The 25,196-nt window shown below is 38.9% G+C and overlaps 3 protein-coding genes and 1 pseudogene across 5 annotated transcripts in view; 3 read left to right on the top strand and 1 right to left on the bottom strand.

Moving 5' to 3' along the window:
* Nucleotides 1-18,901, bottom strand: part of LOC146481529 (uncharacterized) — a 28,031-nt gene extending 9,130 nt beyond the window's left edge. For 2 of the 3 annotated variants that reach the window (XR_014864436.1, XM_085108303.1), the window contains exons 1-3: nt 7,065-7,201; nt 2,581-2,987; nt 1,098-1,168 (exon numbers count right to left, since the gene is read on the bottom strand). Coding sequence is in view for 2 of the 3 variants with exons in the window: in XM_085108303.1 (XP_084964429.1) it covers nt 1,098-1,168; nt 2,581-2,987; nt 7,065-7,201 (615 nt within the window). In the remaining variant the exon portion in view is untranslated. Of the gene's footprint in view, nt 1-1,097; nt 1,169-2,580; nt 2,988-7,064; nt 7,202-18,777 lie in introns of those variants that run through there. The other variant, XM_085108304.1, reaches the window with a different exon arrangement.
* LOC146481530 (endosomal/lysosomal proton channel TMEM175-like) lies at nt 9,839-12,269 on the top strand. Its single transcript, XM_085108305.1, has one exon. The coding sequence runs from the start codon at nt 9,863-9,865 to the stop codon at nt 11,336-11,338; it is 1,476 nt and encodes a 491-aa protein (XP_084964431.1). The 5' UTR covers nt 9,839-9,862; the 3' UTR covers nt 11,339-12,269.
* A 415-nt stretch (nt 18,902-19,316) lies between the features above and the next one.
* LOC146481528 (endosomal/lysosomal proton channel TMEM175-like) lies at nt 19,317-21,622 on the top strand. Its single transcript, XM_085108309.1, has 2 exons — nt 19,317-21,103; nt 21,158-21,622. Exon 1 carries the CDS (start codon nt 19,319-19,321, stop codon nt 20,744-20,746), a length of 1,428 nt encoding a protein of 475 aa, XP_084964435.1. The 5' UTR covers nt 19,317-19,318; the 3' UTR covers nt 20,747-21,103; nt 21,158-21,622.
* A 1,016-nt stretch (nt 21,623-22,638) lies between these two features.
* LOC146481527 (uncharacterized) lies at nt 22,639-24,869 on the top strand (annotated as a pseudogene).
* Nucleotides 24,870-25,196: the final 327 nt, after the last annotated feature.

Genomic DNA, 25,196 nt, shown 5'->3' with positions numbered 1-25,196 from the left:
TTTGATGGGTTTGTGCAGCTCAGTCCTTCAAACCCTGACCCTATTAAAGGGAACCTCCACTCCGACAACGAATTGACAGTAAATTGTTAGAAATAGTGTATAAATTCTAAATTTTAGTTTAAAAAGTAGAAATAACATTCAAGCGTGCAAAGAAATGAATATGATTATGGCCTATTTTTGTTTTTAAATTTCCCAGGCGCCGCCATTTTGGATTTTGTGATGTCATACGGTTGCCGCTATTTACAGTAAGCAGAAGTTCTTTTGTGTAAAACAATTGAGCAACTGTATTACGTCATGAAATCCACGATGGCGGCGCATGGGACATTGAAAATGAAAAATAGGTGATAATTTAATTCTGTTTTGTCCGACACAAAAATCTTATTTCCATGTTTTCCAATGAAATACGAAATTAGATTGTATTTTCAACAATTATCAATATTTAAACTTAATTTATTTCAAAAGTGGAGGTTTCCTTTAAAGACCAAAATAAGTAATTTTCTGGTACCCTAATCAAGGCTTTTGCCTAAGAAAAATTTCAAGGAGCCCACAAGGTCAAAAGCTGAAAAGTTAGGAGCCCAACAAGTGAAGTGTTAGGTGCTGGTGCAAAAAATTTAGGCAACTCACTGGTGTTCAGCACTGTATCACAACTGTTTCAAGGGGACATTCTTTTGAAATGCAACTGAAGTAAGAATCCACAATGATTCCCTACTAATAATCCACAAAGATCAGTTCAAATAAAACGCGAGACAGAACACAATGACAAAGAAGACCCGCAAATAGGGCCAGGCCACCATGCAGATCACATACTGCCAGCAAGCCGACTGCTAAATGCCTTGACTTAAGTTGAAACAATGCCTAAAAATTCCATTTTAGCCACATATCTTCCTTCCTTGCTGTGAAAACCAGTTACCATCTTACCATCTTGCTCAACACCTTATTTGCAACAACAACAACAACAAAACCTTGGTGAAAAAATTTCAAAGCAATGTAAGCCGTTCTTACCTCCCATGTTTGTTTTCATTGATATTCCCATCTTCTGGGCTAGACACAAACTAAAACACAGTAGAACAGAGTAGTGCAACTTATAGCTACTTTACCTGACCAAACCTGTCTTTTTGTTTTGGATCAAAACCAGAATACAGTAACAACTGAACAACTTCACTGTGACCTGTGAAAAAAACAATCATTATCAAAGACAAATTCATGGATCCAATAAAGTAACAGAGTGATCTTTCAGCAAGGATGTTGCTCAGTGTACATATTGAAGCCATCCTTGTTTGGATTCTGAAATTATTTAATTTTGAGATGTCAATGTAGCTCACTGTCTGTTTGTAATTAAAGCCCCCTTCTAAGGCATAATTTGTTGAAGCCCCTCTGCATCAGAAGTGTGATGGTCAAACATCAAATGTGATGTTTCTCACACCACCAAAACGAACCAAAATATGACTTGTTAGGTAAATAATATCTGGAGATGTGAAATGCTTTCTGAGTGTTTTATTCAACACTGAATTTATTTATGACTGAATGTGTGTCCAGGTGTAAAATGAAAATTTGGAGAACTTTCCATGGGGTTAGTCCTGCAGTTGATTTTTATCAAGCAATGTCTAGTTCCAGAATATATCCATACCTCCCCCCCCCCCCGCAGAACCCCCTCCCTAACCCCCTCTGGAAATTCCACCAAGTTATCTTCATACTTTCCTTACAAGTTTTGGCCTTGGAGGGTCCCTTCCACCCTTGGAAATTTTCCAGTCCCTTCTGTTGGCAGAGTAAGGATATTTTCTGGAACTGACCCAATGCATGTGACTAAAATAATGAACCAGAACTTCTTTGCTAATCTTACATATTTGATGATTTCAAGATCAATTGAAGGGGTGCGTGGAATAAAGCCCTAAGTGATTCGATCGTGATCTCATGTTAAATTCTCCTTTGTTCATAGAAGGTAGAACAAGGAAATTTGTTTGAAGAATCTAGCAGTCTATCAGGTGGCTTATTTCCATGCACCCCTTCAATTTATTGGGTTTCCTCTTCAAGGAGCGTACATTGCTTTTCTGGCTAAAAAGCCAGAAAAACACTCAAAGTTTGCCAAGGTTTGACCAGCACTATGGATTTTTTGCGCTAAATGCTAGTGTGTAGTCAAGATTTTTTACCAAGGCTAATTTTATTTTATTTATTTATTTTTATTTACTAAGAATCTGTCTCTACTATAATGCAGTGGCAGTTCAATGTGATTGATTCCCTTACAATTCAGCCTTTAGGCAAAAAGCTAATGTGGATCAAGATCTAAACCACAAAATCTACAGTGCATTAACCAGGCAAATTTGGAGCATACTTCTAACTTTCTGACCAAAAGAACAACATGCATCCTTTTAAGGAAACCCTTCAATTGCTCAATGATGGTTACTTTTATTTATTTTTCCCTTTGAACAATACAGTGTGTTCACAACAGCCATATTGGAGGAGCAAAACAACAGAATGATTTTCCTTTAAGAAATAAATTTTATTTTTATGTAAAATTTAATATCTTATATCATTTGGCTCCCCCAACATGGCTGCCACAAAAACATTCCATAAGTAGCTCACCTTTGAAACAGGCCCAATGCAAGGCATTATCACCTTCATGATCTGTTAGAAAACTCTTTGCCCCTTTCCCTATAAGGTATCCTGCCAGCATTGCTTTTCCATATTGCGCACAAATGATAAGCGGAGTACAACCTTTGTTATCTGTACAGTCTATTGACGCCCCATTTTGAATGAGAAGATCCACACACAAAATGTGACCATTCACACATGCCCAGTGGATAGGATAGGGTCCATAATCAGAACGACTTTGTCTCTCTACTTCAACGCCGCAGTTTATAAAGAATTTTATTAATTCGCTGTAACCCCCTAAAGCTGCCCAGTGCAGAGGTGTGTGTCCATGACTGTCGTATGTGCTCAGGATTTTAACACCATGCTGACCAACAAGTTCTCTGCACATCTTCGTGTCTCTGTGAAATGATAGCAAAAGATTAGATATATTGCTAATGTACCCATCAATGGAGAGATTTGGAATTATGTTTCCAGCAAACGGCAGAAATCACCACATGATCATGTTTATCCTAAGCTTGTCTCTCACTTTTTTAGTTCCTAACTAAAATTGAGTAGTTTTGCATTAGCATCAAATGCCAGTCAATAATTATTTTGAATTATTCTCTTCTATTAAGAAAAAAAAGAAAAGTAAATTAAAATAACAGCAAACGGCAGAAATCACCACATGATCATGTTATCCTAAGCTTGTCTCTCGCTTTTTTAGTTCCTAACTAAAATTGAGTAGTTTTGCATTAGCATCAAATGCCAGTCAATAATTATTTTGAATTATTCTCTTCTATTAAGAAAAAAAAAGAAAAGTAAATTAAAATAACTTTATGGTGGCCCATTCAGCTCAAAGGATGATATTCATAGGGGCCCTGCATCTTAAAAAATACATTACATACAGAAATTAAAATTAAATCAATTAAGAAGCGTAAAATATAACAAACTTACAAGGAAACATCATCAAAAGTCATGATAAAAAAAGGTCTTGCTCAATTACAGAAAGTCTGTATGCTTTTGGCATTTGCAATGTTTAAAGCGAGTTCAATGAAAATTTTCATGCCACTAAAGAGAAAAGTCCTTCTCCCATAATTAAGTTTAACCTTTGGTAGGGATAACCTAAAACTCTACCTTGTTGTCAGAAGTAAGTACATGTAACTCATTTTTTCAAGAAAACAATAATGGGAATCTCACGTTTGCCGTTAGCGCAATTCTAAATCTCTCTAATGTCAATCTTAAGGGGGTGGGGGAATGGGTGGAGAAAGAAAGACTGTGGGTAGATGTGTGGCTTTTGGACATTTTTTCAGCAAAATTGCCTCCCAGATTATGTAAACCTTCCTCAATATTGGTGACTGTTTTTCCTTTAGTAAGTAACAACTTTATCTAAAGAGGGTAACATGTAACAGAAATTATTTCTGATAAACTAATGGCCCTCTATCCTTAAAAATTATTCAGTACTTAAAACACATCTAAGATAGTCACAGTAGGTTACAAAACCAAAAATTGAATATGCTGAAACCCGAGGAGGTTAAAAATACAATGTAGGTACATGAATTGAATGTCTGAGATAAGAATGTAACACACACTATAAACTTAGAATAATTATATTACTAAGCTAAAAATATTTTTTAAGAGCAGACTTAAAGAGCCAATGGTCTCCTTCTAGCACACATCAAAGGGAATACTGTTCCAGAGTTTCACCCCAGGAACTTGAAAAGAACAACCCCATTCTGCTTCCCTGTTATAGTTATTAATGTATATAAACTTACAATTACTAAGCTAAAAATATTTTTTAAGAGCCAATGGTCTCCTTCTTGCACACATCAAAGGGAATACTGTTCCAGAGTTTCACCCCGGGAACTTGAAAAGAAAGACCCCCTTCTGCTTCCCTAGTAAGGACACACCATGAGTTACATGTATACTGACTTTATGTATACGACACACTGGATCTGTACTGGTCACTACATGTAGTTTGACTGTGAAATGCCAAGGGTACATGTACGTGCCCAGTCTTAACACTGATAGGTGCAAATTTGTACTACAAATGCATTTCAGCAAGTCAGTAATGTCCCAGGTGTTTATTCTTACAGGAATGCCTAATGAGTTTAATTTCACAGCAACATCAGCCTCTACCACTCATTTTAACCAACTAATTTTCTTTTTTAGATCATACATTTATTTTGAATAAATTGTGAATTGTCTGTCTGTCTATCTAAAACCTTTAAAGAAGTCAGCTCCATAAGGAAATTTGCTGATCATAAACAAAGTCTCCCACTCTTATTATCTTTAGTAGCTTGATAACCTTGCTGTAGTTAGGCTGGCTCAGTGTTGTTCGTTCTGGTGCGAATATAAATTATTCACACTTGACCGAACAACGTAGAGCAAGTCTATAAATGGAATGGTTAAAAACAGCCTCTAGAGGTGGTTGATCATCAAGCTTCATCAAAAGGAATCTTCACTCCTGCCCAGAGAGGTTTGCTGGTCAGACCCACATCAGAATATGTATGTGTATCCTGGAGACCTTAAAGGAACTGTTCGAGCAAGTTCGGAGGCATGCTCCTTATTTAACCACAAGGTCCTTCACAGTAATAATAATAATAATAATAATAATAATAATAATAATAATAATAATAATAATAATAATAATAATAATAAATAAATAATAATAACTTTATTTACATAGCACCATTCCTGCGCACATGGTGCTTTACAAAATTAATATATGTGTAAAACAATACAGTCAGTAATAAAATCTACAGTATATACGAAAAAGAACAATGTTTTAAGGACGGTGCCTACTATTGTTACTACGCATACATTCTGCGCATCTCAAGATACTCGGGTTTCCTATGGGTGGTGCCTACTAATACAGGGATAATTTTGCGCGGCTTAAAACTATACGGAGAAAGCAGAACTTAGCAAGTGCTTTTGTTATCTCAAAAGAAAATTAGCAGTAACCATGCATTTCTCAGAGATAATTAAGCTTCAATTTAGGAAAAAAATCCCATGCATTGCTTTATATTTTGGCGCTTTTTAGAGATATTATTGCTTAATTATCTCTGAAGAATGCGTGGTGACCCCCAATTGTCTTTTTGGATTTCAAGAGGCCTTGCTAAGATCTGTTTTTCCCTCATAGTCATAAGCCGCACAAAAATACTTAATCGGTATTATTAGGCACCGTCCTTAAAAGACTATCTAAAGTTGACATACATTCACAATTTCTATAAAAACAATCAGTAGTCGTCCATAAAATGTTCAAAGAGGTAATTGTTTAAAAGCCCCTTGCGCAAGGCAAGTGGAAGATAACCTTGGGGCACATGCATCCGCTGTACAGTAAATGCCCTCAGTCACCATATGTCTTTGTGAAAGGGAAGAAGGCTGTGTCACCCAGGCACTAAACCATCTCTACTGGTGTGCAAATATAACCCAGGAGACAGATGGTGAGCCGTAAATGAATGCTCTACAAAACACTCAGAAAACCAAGCAGAAGTGACAATATTCTGACTTATGTCGAGCACCAAACTCTCCTACAAACCTGCCATCCTCACGCAGTTCATACCACTCCAAGCATATAGTTTGTGATCAAGGATAATGAATGAGTAGAACAACTTGACTGCTGAGATAATGTCTAGTACCAGGAAAAATCCATACCTATGGAAGGTATATGGGAATTCCTGGGAAAGGAGGGGGGGGGGGGGGGGGTCTTAAAAGCGAAAATTTTAGAAGCAAAGTATGAAGCTGAACTGGAATTTCCTGGGGGAAGTGGAGGGTGCAAAACAAAAACCTTCCGTCCGTGGGGGGGGGGGGGGGGGAGGGAGGGGGATGTATGGATATTTTCTGGAACTGCACAATCACACCATACTCGATGAGTTCTTCAAGTCGGCATTTAACTTTGCCCAAGCATTTGTGTGAACTTGTTTTATTTCTTAGTCATGAACACTTACCTTTGTGTTTGGATTTTATTGCACCTTTTAATTTGTTTTTATCATACTTGCAAACCATTCTGATTAGGAACTTGCAAGTTGTAGCTGAACATTGCAAGATGTACTGTAGGTTGTTTTCGTTTGTATAAAACCATTTAGCACTAACTGCCAGAAATAAAGTCACCACCGTATGATGCCTCTCTGGTACAAAATCATCGTTTACAGAGGTTAAATTAAATAAAGCACAAAAATGACAGATACGATTAACTTAGTAAAAAGAGGAAACTACAGCTGTAGAAGGAACAATTATTTAACGCATGTTCGCAAAAAGTAGACTAAGCTTACGTATTTTGGAAATGCCGTAAACAACATTATTTTAAATTCAAGCAAAGTACTCAAGAGGTTGGCGTAAATAGCCTAGAAATATAGCCTCACACCGAAGATCTTCGAGGAAACGTAAGCTTATAAAACTTTGCAGTATGGTAATCAGAGCATGGTTGGTCGTCAAAAAACTTTAAAAAGGTTGATAACAAAAACTAAAATTTCAGCAAATAATAATTTATTACTTACCCACATTGTGAGGCCTCAAAGATATCAATCTCTTTGCAGCTGTCGTGGTTAATTTCTTTCAAGTCATGTTTGCATGAATCACCCGCCATATTGAATACGATTTGCACGACGACTACGACAGATTCTTCGGTAATCATCGGAATATTTTCGCGCGCTTCCGAAATTTGGATTGCAGTTTGGATTGTCACATGATTCCCCAACCTCGTCCCCAGGGCCGTCCGCGCGGTTAGCCACGACGAACCATTAACCTTTTGTCCTTACGAGTAAAAACCCAGTTGAAGAAGTCAGTAGTGCTAATCACTACACTGCTGCAGCCTCACCACTCCAGCTTACGGATAGCACTTCATCTGCAAAGTCCTAATGCATTCATTTTTACACAACAAAATACCTACCATGTATCATTTATAAGCATTCTGTAAAATATTCCTTACAGTACATTTCATCAGCTTGTTTTTCCCATAAAAAAATAGAAGGTACAAGAGTGCTTAAGAGAGAGTTGAGTGTGCATATAAAAGTCCTCTTCTGAGTTCACAAAATGATGAAAAACTAATACTTTGAAATAAATATTGCAACTTAAAAGCATTTCATCACTTACATAACTTAAGAATATTTTACACGAACCCTGGACAGAGTGGAAACGGAAATGTTAAGTAATGTTTTTACGCGGGATGCCCTGAGGGCATACCATGTCAAAAAATGGGCTCTGTATATCTTTTTTTTTTCATGGTAGCTTCAAATCTGCACATTAATAATTTATTCATTAAACTCTCCCCTCTCCTAGTAGGGATGTATTGTTCCGATTGTCTTCAACAAAAGTGAGCCAATGAAAATCCATTATTGGCGCGTATATCACAAGGGAGGGGACCCCCTAATCCCTACCTGTGTAACGTCAAATCATCATTTGATTTATTCATTAAACCTGAATTAAATTCTGCTTTTACCAAGAGGGGATGTTTTTGTGGCTATTGTAGCGGCCAGATTGTTTATGCCGTTTTCAAAAAGAACATTAACCCTTTTGAAGTGGTAAATCAAAAGAACAACTTCTAAGAAGCACTCGACAGTTAAAAAGGTGAAAATTGGACAGTTGCTGGCGAAGACATCATGCTTTGTTTGGCAGTTGCAGAACCACGAGGACAAGAGGTCATTGATAAGCTAAAACACATGTCACACCACTTTGTCAAATTGATGCTTAAACGCTTCTGAAAATCCACTTCACAAAAAGATTAAAGGTTCTGATTGTCAATTTTACTAAAAGTTTTCTTTTAGGAAAGCTTTCTGCCTGTTTTCTTTGTTTGTTTGGCTTTTTTTTTGGTGAAACGAGAACAATTTGTAATCTTACACTTTTATTGAAATTACATAACCAGAATAGAACGTGAGTCAGTCCACGTTTTAGTATTAACACAAGGGAATACGGAAACAACATTAACATCACTATCTTTGTGACTCAAACTATTCCATTAACTAGGATAGTGTTATAAATCTGTGCATACAATGGGAATAAATGAGGCCACATTTTGCATTCCGGGAAAATGCCATTAGGGGCATCTTGTTCTTAATATTACTGAAAAAGTTACACCAGACTATGTGATTAGGTTTAGAAAACTGTAGCACTGGTAACTGACGTCACAAAACCCATGCATGAAAAATAAATGGTTATTGTTGGATAATCAAAAGTAAGTAAAAGAAAACAATTGACTTGGTGTATAACATTTTGTATAATAATGATACATAAATTACTACAGTGGAATACCAATTTTTTTAACCTCCTAGGGAAACTGAATTTTGTTCAAAAAATAGGAGGTAAAAATCTGACTGAAGCAAATCCAAGAGAATTAGCAGTTATTGGTTCAAGGAAATGGAAGTGTTGTAAAAATTGAGGGTTCAAATAACTGAGATTGCACTGTAAATATAAATAACTGTAGTGTACATATCTCATTACTTATTAGTAAGTCTCGAATTTTTCTGTTAATTAAAAGAGATGGCTGATAAGAAGTTTGACCTTTTATCTGTAATCAGTTATCAACAGAAGCTAGGGCCTGGTTGCATTAAACATGGCCTGAATATCAGCCAGTTCTTCTTCAGATGATTGGTGAGCGATGGGAAACAGATATACAGGGAATGCCCCTTGTTCAGCCTATTTTTGTAGCCTCTTTATCAACTGAATAGTTATAAGAATGATTGAGTGACAGTGCTCTGTTGCTTATAAACACAGCTGGGCCCAGGCATCCAGTAGAAAGTTTCACACAAGAATACATAATTTACAAGTTTATGAACTGCCCCAGCAAGAACTTCCATTAATAAACAAAGTGATTCTTGAGCCATACTGTATTTTCATCCCATCAAACTGTCTAATGGACAAACAACGATAATAACCGAGTCGCTTTGCACATCACTACGTCCGCCCGTCTGATAAAGCTAATGAGGTCGGGAATTAACTGGAATATTAAAGATTTACCGTAACCAGTGGGCAAAACTCCAATCACATCTTGTCCTATAAATGCACTACCTCTAAGGCGCGAACTTGGGCTACCTTAAAAACAACAGAAACATCGCATTCAACAGCACTAAACAGCAAAATTCAGAGCTTGAAGGAAGGAAGTGACCGCCAATTTTTTTAAACTTGGACGTTGATCCCATGCCCTCTGCGCCAGGTTGAAAGCGAGGTAATCTGCACGATTTGAGCAGATTTTATCAGCCTGTACCAGGGCTGTTCGTCGTGGCTAACCCCGCGGACGGCCCTGGGAACGAGGTTGATGATTCCCAAGTGATTAGTGACCCACTTTCAACACTTTCAAAACATGGCGGAAGAGCGAGATTTAGTGCATCTCAACCGCCTTAAATGTTTCAACGACGCTGTTTTTGCCATCGTATCGACGATCCTGATCCTTCCGATTCGTAGACTGGAACAAAATTCGGACACTGATCTGGAAACGGAGCTGAAAGATCGATGGGCTCAGCTGGTTGTGTATTTCATAGCGTTCCTTGTCATTTGCTCCGTCTGGGAGTCGCACGTGCATCGTTTTAAGATTCTTGCTCACGTGGACGACGTGTCGATTTGGTTAAATCTCACATCGCTGATGTTCACTTCGTTTTTGCCTTTCGTTTGCGCATTGGAGGGAAAGTACCCAAAAAAATACCTTCCGATAGTCCTGATTTGCGGCGACATGTTGATATTGGAAATTCTCGAAGTGGTATTGATTTTGTATTCCTTCTCGCAAGGAGATCTGCTCAAAGATGAACTACAGGAGCTGTCTGAGGAACATCTGAAAGAACGGAGAGACTATATGTTGGCGAAAAAACTGATCAACCCGTTGCTGTATGTCCTGGCCGCTTCACTGAGTACAACTAATGCTGTGGCTTCATGGGTGCTAATCTCCATAGTCATCATCACACCATGCATACATCGACTTATTGGTGTAATGTTCCGGAAGTGCAAGGCGATCCGCATGGCTAGAGCCGATTTTGACCTCATGTTTGGCAACTACATAAACACAGAGCGAGTGGAATGTTTCAGCGATGGGGTATTCGCCATTGTTGCAACTCTGCTTGTGCTGGATATAACGACAGAAAACTTTCCCAAAGATCAAGATGTCACACGGGATGGTATTGATAAAACTGTCCTTGACATGTGGCCCAAGTTCCTTGTTTACATCACAACCTTCATCATCATCGCCTTTTTGTGGTTCGTCCACCACTCTTTGTTCCATTGCATCAGGAAGATCAACCAGATGATGTTAGTTGCCAATAATATTTCCTTGGCTTTCATCGGTTTCTTCCCTTTAATTGTTGCCACGTTTAACAGATTTGTCTCTCAGCCAAAAACTCTCAACGCTGACACCAAGCTGGCTGTACAGTGTGGCTCTGTGGTGATATTCACTGCAAGCTTAGCACAGGCAGTCATTTTTGTTGTTGCACTGTGGAAAGGCCCCTCCCACCTTGAACCCAAAGCCGACCCATCAGTCTCAAGAAGCAGTCATTGCTACCTGGCCCTGAAACTCACCATTATACCACTGATCAGCCTTGTGGTTTACTACGTCACATTTGCAGGGTATTCAGCAATATATATTGCTTTTAACGCTGCAGTGTTCATAACACCATTGCTGTTCCTAGCACTAAAAATAATCTTCGGGCGAAGAGAGATTGGTGTAATGAGACATGACATTATAGTTGATCCTGATACAGATGCTTGGGTGCCTCCTCCTCACAGGAGTAGGCTGAGAGTACAGAAGAGAGGTGTAGGTGATACTAATTTGTCAGATTCTTTAGCAGTTTAAAGGGGTACTTTCTTGTTTTTTTTGCTGCCAGTTTGGTCAAAAAGCATACTAAAAAGTTAGATCATTAATTACATGTATGCTCTTATTGCTTTTACATGAGTCGCTACTTGTTAGGCCTAGTTCATATGTCGCATTTCAGTCAAACATAATGCAGACAAAGTTATACAAGTAATTAAATTCGTTGGTAAAGTGATGTATGAAACCATTCATGGAATTAAACTCGTCCAGATGTGTGGGGCAGTCTTATAAAACATCTGAAAAACATGTGAGTTCAGACCTCGTAGTTCAGACGCATCAAATTTAATGCATAAATTTGAAAATACATTTAATGTAATATTGATTCGTCGTTTCCCTGAATCTGGAATCGTCGTAGGTTGTCCTCACCAAGTTCCACCATCCAATGTTATTCAATTCGATTGAATTTAATTCATTGTCTAAATCGATTCTCTATTATTGTCGTCTTACAAACGAAGTCAATTCAAATTAAATTTGTCCGAATTATATTCAACATATGAACTAGGCCTTAGATAGATATTGGAAAGTTAACTAATTATAACTTATACAGTACAGCCCCCAGGCTGCCTGAATTACGATGAGCCTTCCAGTTGTAATCATGCTGAAAATACTACCACTAAATTGAAGGCTAAAAACTATAATAATAACATGCAATAAACCTTACAAGGTCACTAAGGGTGCAATATCAAGCAAATATTTGAACAGAGAATGAGTAAAACTTAGTTTTCAGTAAAGGTAATCAAAGAAAGCAGAGAAAACTTTGAAAGAGTTGGTCAGATTGTGCCAAGTTGAAATCCATGCCAGCCAACGGCACCCAATGGTACATTTCAGCCAAAAGACCAAGTGAATAAAAGTGAAATGGTTCATTTTGGTGGATATCTGTTTGGAAGGCCTTAATTGAATTCAGTATTTTTTTTTAAAGAAAATGTAAATTTTCCTTTCAGCAAAATTTCAGCTTAAAATTTCATAACACTGGAAAACCAATGCCTTTCATTTTCGGAGGGACAAATATCTCAATAGCTCAATTTCTATATATTGAAATTCAGCCTGAGACAATAACATCACTTCAAGGCCCCGGGGAATAAATTGTAGCATTCATTTGGGTTCAGGGCTCTGCCCTGAGGTCCCTACCATTGTCCTTTCCCCCTTTTATATACCATTTTTGGACAGAAAAGGTAACTCTTTCATATACCTTCCAGAGAAAATGACACCCCTTTCACATACCTACAGTAGAAACATTGCATCTGATTTCGTTAGGTCTGTTCAAGATATTTTGAAAGACCCTTTTAAACACCTAAATGACAGTTTCCCCTACCCTTTTACAGTTACATATACCTCCAGCCTGAAAAAGGTACCCCTTTCGGGCAGCCCCCCATATAGTCCATTATAGCAAGTACCTCCCCCCCCCCCCCCCAAAGTCTTGTGATTTTGTGATCATTTTTTTTCTCATTACCTTAATGTTTGATGAAGCTGTAATATTGTTAGGAGAAATTAGATTCTGGTCATTTTTGTGGCTTTAAGGGTTAACATTTCTTCCTGGAAAATACTGAAATACTGACATTTTGGTTGCACTCAATAGAAAGAAGTTCGTCTCTTTTAGTTACTGGAAATACAAGTTTATGGCAAAGGATTGCAAAATCTGAACCTGACCATTTAAATTGTTTAGAAATGTCTTCTTAAATATCACCCTTGGTTTGAGGCTAAAAGATCTCAGATAGGTCATAATTATTTAGAGGGCCCAGTTATTTAGGGTGAATTTTACAAAACTGCAAAAAGCAAGTATTGTGAACTGGGCATTTCACCATTTTAAATTTTTACATTGTAGAGCCAGAAAAACATGATATTTTTTAGCCTTTGGAAAACCAACATAAAGGTTTAAAAAATCGTAAAAAATGCAGTGACATTAGTATAAACTAAGTGACATTAAGTAATTTGCTATGATTTTGTGACGTTTTCAAAACGCAATGTTCAATTCTTGTTAAAATAAAATAATGATAAAAGAGTGGGGTTAATTTGATAAAGCATTTACACTTGTAACTAACAATCCGGGCCCTTGTTATTACCCATACAGCAAATAAGCCTCAAAATAGCATTGTTAAAAGTCTGACAATGGTTACTTAACTCGTTTTCAAGCTCTTCATTAAGTTTGTTTTTGTATGCTTTTGTCAAACTAATGGCCCAGCTTGTAAATGTTTTCTCTAATTAAGCTTCATAGAGACTTTTTGGTATACATGTGGATATATTATTCTTAAGCATCAAAAGGAATTATTTGCATTTTGCAATAAAAAGTTACTAGTAACATAATTTTAGAGACTTTTTAGTATACATACATGTAGATATATTATTCTTAAGCATGGAAAAGAATTATTTACTTTTTGCAATTAAAAGTTACTAGTAACATGATGTTAAAAACATTTTAAGAGGTAATTTATTTGTGAACAATAAAAATGTTTGAAATGAAACAGTTTTGGATTCCTTTGTCAGAGAGAGTCGAAAAGAAGAAAAAAAAAAAAATAAACAGCCGCCGTAGTGATAATTCGATTTAAACTCTTCGCACAAAAGATTCCACGCATGATAACATGAACGTCCCGTTTCTTCCGGAAATGTTCCATTTGCCGACCCGAAACAGTCGTGATCCTTTTACCTCCCAAACGGAATTTCCAAAATTTTTCGTCAATGGTAAACAATAGCCTCCCGTTTAGGAGGGAGGCTTGGGTAACAGCCGTAGAGTCCAGATTTTTCAGGTCTTGGAGTCCTTGAGCCCGGCATTTTCGGCCCAGACTCAAGAGCCTTGTGAAAATGCCTTTGGGACCTTGTTAAGTACAAAGAGTAAATTCCAGTAGGTAACTGAAGTATCAGGCCAGGAGTGGGCGAGTAGGCCATGTTTAATCTCGTACCCAGATCTCCCATGGTCACATTTCAAAATCCCCGAACCGAGTGAGATCTGGGTACGAGATAGAGGAGATGACGCAGAAAAAATTGAAACGACCAATCAAAAACCAGAGCGAGTATGGATAGTATTGTGTATTTTTTTCAGTGCACCTCAAAGCGAGTCGGGGGAATCCTAGCCTATTCTCGAAACTTTCCTTCCCGCATGTCCTTAAAACTACGTATCATAATTGCTTACTGATTTGTCAGCCCGATCTGTTAACATTTTAAATGAAAGTAGACTCCGAGCAGTCTCTCTTGTGCTCGAGGATCCGCGGTGAAGGACGCAAGATCTCCCCTCGAATGTCGCGCTCTCTCAGTTTTTTGCATTCTTCCTCGCGGATTCTCGAGCAGAAGAGAGACTATTCGCATTCTAAAATGAAAGCTACCGATCGGGGCTTTCACAGTTGTTTTGTCCATATTTTAAAAAATTGAATTTGCGATCCCCACCCACTTTGCTTCACTTTCGGGTATGCTTGGGGTCAAATGCTTATCTGGCTTATTTACGTTTTCATTTTCTTGCTATCGTGAAGATCCGAACTATCAGCAATTCCCTGACCGTGTCGTTCCGCCAAAATTAGCGATAAGAGTTTGACGTTCTCCACGGAAGAGCATGTTAAATTCCCTTAAGCAACGACTTCTCAAAAGTAGCAAACACGGAAACCAAAGTATACAGCCATTTTCAGAAACTTCGTCGCAACAGTTTAAAGAAACGGCCCGAAACAGCCCCAACGGACATTTAACTGACTCAAATACAGATATCAGCAAGCCTGATAAATATTTTTAGCAAGAATGCTGCGCTTTTTTAAACCTTATACGTTAGACAACTTAACAAACGTACGACGTTTTAGTAACTATTTGAGAGGAGCCACTATCAAAACAATGTCCTTAGACAAACTCCTCAACTTCCAAAACCCAGGAAAAAGAATCCAAATGCAAATTGCTAACTACATGAATCCATGGGGATGCATTTGGAAGGGTTTATAGTAAAGTAACCACTGTATAAAAGGGCCACGAAAACGAAACTTCAGGGTTATGTAAAATTTTCCTTTGTCTCTGGTCACATTCTCGTCCCCAGAGCCTCCTGTCCCTCTTAGCCGGCGGGGCCTTCGCACGAGGGAAAGGAGGCTCTGGGGACACAGGATTTGATTGGCTAGTTCCTAACGATAGAAATCTAAAACGGAAGTGAAAATGTTAGCGGCAGAGCGTAGGGTGGGCGACTGGCGGCCTGGCGCGAAAAATAAAAGTATCGTCAAAACGAAATGCAGCACGATGGTGGACGATAAAAATCGATTATGATTCTCCGAAAAAGCCGTTGGTAAATGTTTTAAACATCTGTAGGTGTTATAATCAAACGGTTTTTAATTAGAAACCGCTCTGTCAATAGTTTCGTGAAGGAAACACGGTGTGGAGTTGGCAAAAGTCTTTAGAGTTTTTATCGGGAAGGGAAGTTTCGCTCGATGATATTAAATTTGCCTTAAAAAACTCTGTCAACCTTGTTTTCACAAGATAAAAAAACATTTACGAATGGACAGTCTTTAATGAAAAAGAGTCTATCTTCCCAGGAGCTTTCGTTGACTGAGACAAAAGTGAAAGAGCTCGCAGTTCTACGCCATTGAATGATTAAATTTTCCGAGCATCAACTGCTTCTCGCCCAAGTGGCGATCACAAATGGCTGGAGCATTCCCCACAAATTTCTAACTTGGAATAAAGTACAGTACGGGACATCTCTCCCAGCGCCTTTAGTTTTGCGATGTAAGACAGCAAGAGGGCCTCTGTTTCATGTATGTTGGTATGCAGCAGCAGTGTAAAAAATGTTCTTTCTGTTTGAGTTCACTTCAATGATATGATGACAGGATCCACTATCTCTAAGGAATATCTCTTGTTTTCTCTGTTGCTGTTACTGTGAGTGCAGTTATAGGTACATTTGGAAACATGGCACTTAGCATATCTAGGAACAGGTCTAAAAATAATTATTTCCCTATGAATATTATCAATAATTATTAACAATGTTTAATATGCAGTTGTTTTGCAACATCCATTTTCTGATTGTTTTTTGTTTTTGTGGGGGTGGTGGTGGCAGAATTTGGCAAATTACCTACTTGAAAGTGGAAGAGGGCAGCACAAATAATTTACAAGTACTCTATCATTCCTTCAAATCTAATACCTGCTAGAATTATCTTTGAAACATAAAAAGAGTGTCACTGAAAAATATGAAAATTCCTTAAAATTGTACTTTATATCATAATAGAAATTGCATTCAACATTTGGTCTTTTTTGGAACAACTTCTTTTTAATTTATTAATATTTGGAACACTCATTGAACCCAATGATCTTAACATAAGTCTCTTGAAGGCTACAGACACATAACATGATTAAGCACACAAATGTCAATGTGTAATATAATAAGTGAATGAGCTAATGTGTGCTGAAGTCAAAAGGGTGAATTTATAGCAAAGATGGATAATCCAACCCAATGAATCTGTATGGTAGTTAATTTGCAGGTATAAATACTAAAGATGGACTTCTTGTCAAGGAGGAACAACTTGAACTGACAAGTGTTTCTAGTTTGTCTGATAATCTGTCATCTGTGTATAACAGTATGGGCACAGATTATCCTTCTAATGGCATTCATGTATTAAAATTATTAAAAGCATAATTGTTAATAGAACCGGGTGGAGTGCAAAGTTCAATATTTAGTAATTTATTACACCCATTCTGAAATCACATTTCTTTTTGTCAATGTTAATATTTATTGATCTGCTTCAAGAAATCCATTTTTTAAGTGGTTATTAATATAATTATTTCATTTTATTTTCATGGGCTAAAGGGATGCGATTTGGAGACAAAAAATAGTGCGAATCGTGAATAAATCACACTATTAAGAGCCAACCAGATTGCAAGGATCACCTGCGATTTTAAAATAGGTGAAATAAAAGTAGAAGTGAATAATTATTGAATGAGCCATCAGATGGCCCATCTGTATTATAAATTGATTTGTCGCCAGTTCCATCCTAAAAATGCGAACGTAGTGTAGTCATCTTCCCATTAATGATTTGCATAACATTGTATAACTTTAATATAATGACAGATTAACAGGTTTGTATAGTGTGATTTAGACTGATCACAAAGTATATAGTTCTAGAGCATCTATATGTTTATTTTGAAAAGAATTAGGATAAAACTTGTTACCATTTTGCAATGAGATGGCACATCTACAGCTGCTTTGATCTTCTCCCTAATCTTAATTAACGCTGTCCAAAAAACCTTCCTAATATTTTTCCAATAAACTTAAAATATTCCTTCCATCTGGGATACAGAGAAGTCTAACGATTCGCCTCAAAGAATCATTGCAGATGGCAGTTCCATGCTGTCAAGTTTGATATCTGATTCCGCGTCAGCTCATTCAACGGCGATGCGACCAAAATGATGGAGCCACTGACCTCCAGACATGAGTCAAAAGAAAGGGCAAAAGCTGGAATATCAAGGATTTGCCGAAGGCAAAGACACCTTACATATACCTCCTTTTTTCGACAATAATTGCGTTCTTAAGCTGCTCACGAAGAAAAATCGATTCCAAAATAAGAAGACGCAGAACATGCGCCAGTATCTCAATAAACGTATCGCCTCTGGCAGCCGCCATGTTACTCTCACTAAATTTAATGACATTTCAAGACTTCATACATGAATACCGGAAGTCCTAGAATCTAGGACTTCCGTAATCCTGTGTCCCCAGAGCCACTTGGTCCTCGTGCCCAGCCTCCAGCGGCTAAGAGGACCAGGCGGCTCTGGGGACGAGAATGCTCTGGTCATAGCTATTTTCAGTACAACGTAGCGATAATATGCGCTGACGATTTCAGATTTAGCTGTATGGCGCAACATTCCGTATGACTTGAGAGGATATAAAAAGGCCGTTGTTCCACGATTTTCCACCAATATTATGAAAAATTCTATTCGTTATAGAGGCGCTGTGTTATGGAATTTTGTCTCAGATTATTTTAAAGACTTGTAGTTTTAAGCAATTTCACAGAAAGATCTATGCAATCTGATCCCACATTTAGAGAATTCAGATTTACTAGTGCACAAAAATTACAAATTAAAGTACATTTTGCATTGTCATACTTTTTACCTTTATGTCTGATCATCCATTCAATGTATTTTATTTTATGCTTTTCTTTTTGTAGGTTAATTAGGTAATAGTTACTCACGACCCCTCAAGCATGTAATGCTTTTATTCTCATCGTGTTTAAATAAAGGATCTTACTTACTGACTTACTTACAGAACCGAAGATAAAGTTTCATTTTCTACTTTTTGATCTTTCGCGCAGAAACTACAATATATTCGAATAAAGATTTCATTTTCCACGCGTCTGTGGAATATATACTTTAACTCTCAATACTGGCACTAGCCTCTGCGAAAGGTTTTTTTTTTTTGGCAGTAAGGTTAATCATCTCTTTCTCAGGCCATAGTTCTTAGACTGATAATTAATAAATACCTTCTGATTCGCTCCTTGTAACTCGAGAAAATAGTCCATTTTGTGCGGATACTAAACACAGGAAATAATGAGCTGCCCGTCTGAGTGTATCTGGTGATTGCGTGACTTTTTGGCATGGATGATGAACATTAGTAATGTGTAATTGTCACGCGTTCTCTCGAGAATCTCAAAATACTCTACTCACGAGATCGAATTACCGGGGATTGATTGCGAAATGCGGAACTTGAAGGGTAGTAGCGTTATCTCTTCACGTTTTGGTTTCTGATGATTTCGCCATCAGAATCATTGCCACGCTATTTCAGGCTAAATGCTTGTTGGTGTTATCCCTGCGGAAATTGTCACCCGATCTCTTATTACAGATTCACATAGGGGCACACAAAGGCACACTGCATGAATCACACCTCAAAATACTCTAGTCACGAGATCAAATTACCAGGATTTCTTTTAAAAAGCGGAACTTAAACGTTTGTAGCGTCATTTTTCTGTTTCCCTTTCGGTTATTTCGCCATCAGATCGCAAAAGAGGGCCTGAAAGAAGCAGGATGGCGGCAGAACATGTCGATCTTTTCCATCTTAAGCGTCTGCAATGTTTCAACGACGCTGTGTTTGCAATCGTAGCGACCATTTTAGTTTTACCGATAAGGAAACTTGAAGAAAAAGCCAAGGAAAGTGTCACTCTTGAAGACCAGCTCAACGATAAGTGGCCCCAGCTTGTTATCTATCTTGTCGGTTTTCTGGTGATTTGCGCCGTGTGGGAGTCGCATGTTCTTCGCTTTCGAATACTGTCACGAGTAGACGATGTCCTCGTCTGGTTCAATCTCGCATCGCTGCTGTTCACATCCTTTCTGCCGTTTACATGCGCTCTGGAGGGACTTTTCACGCGAAAATATCTACCTATGATGCTCATCTGCGGGAACCTCCTCATTCTAGAAATCTTGGAAGTCATAATGATAGTTTACGCCTTTCACCATCCGCCACTTCTGAACGAAGAATTCGAAAGCCTCACGCAGTACGAGATCAAACAGAGAATGAAACTAATGTTGGTGAAGAAAGCTGTCAATCCCATCCTGTATGTCCTGGCGGGTGCACTCAGCATGGCGGAAATACACATCGCTTTGGTAGTAGTGGCCATTGTGGTCGTCTCCCCCTGCATTAATCGTCTTGTGGGTGTCGTCTATCGCAAATTGCGGCATGTTCACCTAACTGGATCTGAGTTCGATCGCATGTTCGGAAACTTCGTCGATAAAGAGAGAGTAGAATTTTTCAGCGACGGTCTTTTTGCAATTGTTTCAACGCTGCTGGTCTTAGACATCACGGCGGAGGACTTTCCGACAAAAGCGGAAGTTGATCGCCATGGCATCCAGCAAGCCATACTTCACATGAAGTCGGAGATTTTCACTTACGGAGCTACATTCGTGGTGGTGGCACTGTTGTGGTTCACGCATCACTCGCTGTTCCACTACATTGAAAGGCTCAATCAAATTATGCTGGTCTGCAATAATATCTCCTTGGCGTTCGTGGGTCTCTCCCCCCTGATCAATGTCACGCTCAACCGTTACGCGGGTCACGGTAAACAAGACAGCCGCCTCGCAGTTCAGACGGGAGCGATTATAGTCTTCATGGCCAGCATTTTTCAGGCGATCGTGTTCATCACCGCACTGCTGAAAGGTCCTGGCTATCTCGATTCGCGCGCGGATCCTCGCTTGTCATCTCGCGCACACTCGTACCTCGCGCTCAAGCTCAGCATAATTCCTCTCATGACCTTTGTGGTGTATATAGCGGCCACTGCGTGCCCGACTGCCTCGGTCTCGGATGATGTGTACCACATTGCCGCTGGCCTCACTCCTGTTATTTTCATCTTCCTGAAAATTGTGTTTTCCTGCTGGAACAATCGTCAGCGGTTTTCACAGTTTACCTTGCAGAGAGAATATTCATCGGAATTCTACGACGTCATTAACGAAGATGAGTAGAAGAAAATAAACTGACTCTCCTACTTCTGAAGAAGACGCCTACCGTACTATATTTCAGCATGGACTGCATATCATGAAAGCTTTACTAAGCGTCGTACCTACATGTATATACTCTCTGTTAACCGTAAACCCTCTCCCTAGGGTGTAACATCTTGTAAGAACCCCCCCCCCTCCCCCCGTATGATTTCCCTCTCCCTTTCTCAGAAGAAGTGACAAGTATTCACGTTGTTTGAGAGATACAAAAGAAATGCTTTTAAACTCGGATATAATTTGTTTGTATCAAGAAAACTTGGTTTTCGTCTTACACTAATCTGTGTTATGTCTAAGTATTTTACTCAAAATTTTATGATTCGGATTGTAATGCCTTTCCTACCCCCCCCCCCCCCCTACCCGAACCACACACACACACAGACACCCTCTATCAACATTCCTAAACAGTTCTCCTTTCTTGGCGTTTAGTAAAGCTTTCACACTAATTGATTGAAGATATTTTGAGAAAATCCTAAAATAATAAAAAATATATAGTTTTTTCCACTTTCTTGCAGAAGCGCTGAATGAACAAGTGGAAGTTACATCATCTTAATTAATAACAAATGAATTCAACGATGCTTATTCTTATAACTAGTCCACAGATCTCTTTGTTCTCCCCGATCAATTAATTACTCGCGATCTGTTAATTACAATACTATCTGTTAAATACAATTAATTAATTAATTAATTAATTAATGTAACATCCGAAACTGATGATGGATATGGTTGTATCCGAAACATGGCTTTCAAATTCAAAAGTGTGTATTTTTCTCAAATGTTTAATTAATTAATTGATTTTGATCTACACTCCCGCAATCATTGAATAGAAATACCAGCAACATTTTTAAGCCTTTTAGTCAAAATGACTCGATCTCTTGGCTTATAAACAGACAGACCTGAAGCACCCGTGATGTCAAGAATGAGCGGAAATCGAGCGAAAGAGAAAAAACGGAGGAAGGGGAGGGGGGAGGGGGTAGGGTGAGAGGAGAGAGTTTCCTCTGTCCTCTCCCCCTCCTCCGTTTCTTTCTCTCTTGTCCCAGTATCCGCGCGGTCAAAAAGCGAAAAAGGAACACAGCTCCAATGAAACGCTTACTACCTGCGCAGGCTACACCACTCGATGTTACGAGACTTATTTTCGTCAATGAGAGGCGGTAAAGCAATAGGTAAAAAAGAAAAAGAAAACAACATCATTCCTACATTTCCTATCTGTACTCGACGGTATACAATCAACATTGTTATATACCTAGACTTTCACTCAACAAAACGAGCACTGTGATTGGTTGATTCTTGGTCACGTGCCCCTGATCAAATACAAATGTATCCCGACCGGGATACAATAGGCCATTTTCATGATGGCGTCATTTGACTACAACTACCAGAACTCATTTCGTTTTCCTTTTCAAATTCAAAGTTTGAAATCCCAGTGGAGAGCAAAGAACAATAGCTCTAATTAGCATGAGAAAACAAAAAACTGAAGGATTCTGGTAGTTGTAGTAAAATGACGCCATAGTGAAAATGTCCTATTCCGCAGTTGTTGCCCTCTCAGTTGTTTGTTTGTTTTGCTGTGATTGTTGAAGGGAAAGTCTAAACATCAGGACTCTCGGGAAAACAAAACTGTTTCCCTCGGGACCATACATAAGTGTATAGTGTAAAACTCGCGTTGTGATTGGTGTAGCGGAGTTGGTGATTAGAGTATAGAAGCACGATTGACGTCATCGAGTGGTGTGACCGGCGCACGTGATCAGAGTCGCAGTCCAGCCAGAGTGACTGGTCAACAAAGTTTTGCAAACTGTTCTGGCGAGAGCGGACAAACACAGGCAAATTTTCGCAGGAAAGGTCATGCATCCTGCATCCTTCGAACAATGGTCAATCTCCGCAAGAAATACTACCAGGAGGTTCTTAACACCCACACTAAGAAGATCTCACGCCTGTTGTATTGGGAGACGGACATTGACGAGCACATAATTATCTAACCTCTCATCGTACGAGCTGTCCTTTTTTCAGAAACTAGTTCTTTGTCGCGGCCTGAAATTCGCCTTCCCTCAACGGGTTTCTTCCATTGAAGTGAAGGCCAGCTTCGAAAAGGCTTATTGGCGGCTAGAGCCTAACCTGCCTGATGACCCTAAAGAGCTTTCAGCTGCAACCCTACGATCAATAGCACTCAATTACATCCACCGAAGAGGTCCTAAACCTCCCAAGTCACTCCTTAGAGCCATCGAGGAGTTAAAGCAACGCGATGATATTGTCATCACAAAACCCGACAAAGGGTCATGGGTAGTCGTCATGGACAAATCGGAATACCTACGCTTGTTATCCGAAGCATCCATTAATGAAACGACAAAATTCAGAGCAGTTGATCCAGAGAGGCCGAAGACTAGAGGGAGACCGCCCAGACATCACCATCCACTTCTTCAAAAGGAGAAAGAGCTAGAATCTATTGTCCGCAGAATATTACCAAAAGTGATTGCAGATTCCGTGCGCCCCACAGGCTCCCGGCTAGCACACCTGTACGGTTTGCCTAAGACGCACAAAGAACATCTGGCTATGCGACCCATCTTATCTGCCACACAAACGTATAATTATAGGTTAGCAAAATGGTTAGAGGAGAAGCTACAGCCATTGTCCTATAACAAATACACAATAACTAACACCTTTGATTTTGCGAGCGAGATTTGGGAACTACAGATCAACAGTGGCGATATTCTTGTGTCATATGATGTTTCCTCGCTATTTACCAACTTGCCCCTAGAGGAAACCATACAGATACTTGCTGATAAAGCTTTCACAGACAACTGGTTCAACAAAACCCACCAATTGAACCTTAGCAGAATGGACCTTGTAGATCTTCTCAGAGCATCCACCAAAGATCAGCTGTTTCAATTCAACGGCCAACTTTACGAACAAACTGATGGCGTCGCCATGGGTTCGCCACTCGGGCCACTCCTTGCCAATGTCTTCATGGGATCCATTGAAGAAACCCTAGAGCTTGCAGGAAAAATGCCTCCTTTTTACAAGAGGTACGTCGACGATACTCTGACCATAATGCCGGACACAAACTCAGCGGCTAATTTTCTCCAGGTTCTTAACAACTGCCACACATCTGTGAAGTTCACCATGGAAACAGAGGTAAATGGTCTGCTACCCTTTCTTGGAATGCAGCTCCTTAACAGAGCTCCCCAAATTGAGACCAAGGTCTACATAAAACCTATTAACACGAGTCTTTTGCTTCAGTACCAAAGTCACGTCGATATGCGCTATAAACGAGGGCTTTTGAGAACCATGCTTGATCGTGCGTATCGCTTATCATCGTGTTAGTCGTACTTCTCTGAAGAATGTGACCGTTTGAAAGCTGTGTTCACCCGGTTGAAATACCCACAACAACTTATCAACACCACCGTTAGGAGTTTTGTAGCCTCTAAGGCTGAAGGCACTCAACCAATACCTGCCCCAAGAGACAGTCCAACTGTCCGAATAGTCCTGCCTTTCAAAGATCAGGCTTCTGCTGACCTGGTACACAAACAGCTCAAAGATCTTAGCCAGAAGATTGACACAGTCATCCAACCGATTTTTGTTGGTAACAAAATCCAACAAGAACTAAAGATAAAGGAGAGAAAACCACCTATTGTAAATCAGAGTTGTGTTGTTTATAAATATCAATGTGACTTGTGTGATGCAATTATGTAGGGTTTACACTTAGGCGTTTACACCAGCGCGTGGTCGAGCATAAATACCAATCTTCTTCCATTGGCAAGCATCTTCTTAATGAGCACCGTAATGTCCCTAAAGACCTCGACAGAAATTTTTCTGTCCTTAAGAAGTGCATGAATAACTTCGATTGCTTAGTTTACGAAATGTTGCTAATTAGAGAGTTAACATCATCTCTCAATGTCCAATCGGACTCAATTCAAGCTAAACTATTTACGTGACATTATATATTCAGACATTTTGTTTATTTTTTGGTGAGCTATTTCTGACATTGACTTCAATTATTTCTATCACTTCGAACTTGATAATGGCGTCATGACGACCCCGAAACGTTGTTCCTTTTTATCGTTTATCTTTACTTGTCTATGTATAACCAAACCTTTACTTAAAAGGAAAACTGCCTGATAGAATATTGGGACAAAGACCGTTGAGAGTGACCTCAACCAGGATAAAAAAGCCATGTTGTGACATGAAAGGAAGCAAATAAATTTGGTAATGGCGAGTAATCGATTACAAATCGCAGTGAAGCGACTTACATGCTGTAATATTTTGGAGTCAGGATTTCCTTCTGGAATAAAGGTTAGTTTGGAAAATATTGTTAGTGACATTCTTTTGGATTATACTCTAATTTAGAAGATCACAATTGCATGTGTGCAGTAGTCTAAAACTGAGTTTGCTGGAAAGTTTTTGTCTCAGTTCAGGAAACGCGATGCTC

This window comes from Pavona decussata, unplaced genomic scaffold, assembly GCF_977016875.1.
Source record: "Pavona decussata unplaced genomic scaffold, jaPavDecu1.1 SCAFFOLD_49, whole genome shotgun sequence".
Lineage (NCBI taxonomy): Eukaryota > Metazoa > Cnidaria > Anthozoa > Scleractinia > Agariciidae > Pavona > Pavona decussata.
This window is presented reverse-complemented; position numbering and strand designations above follow the sequence as displayed.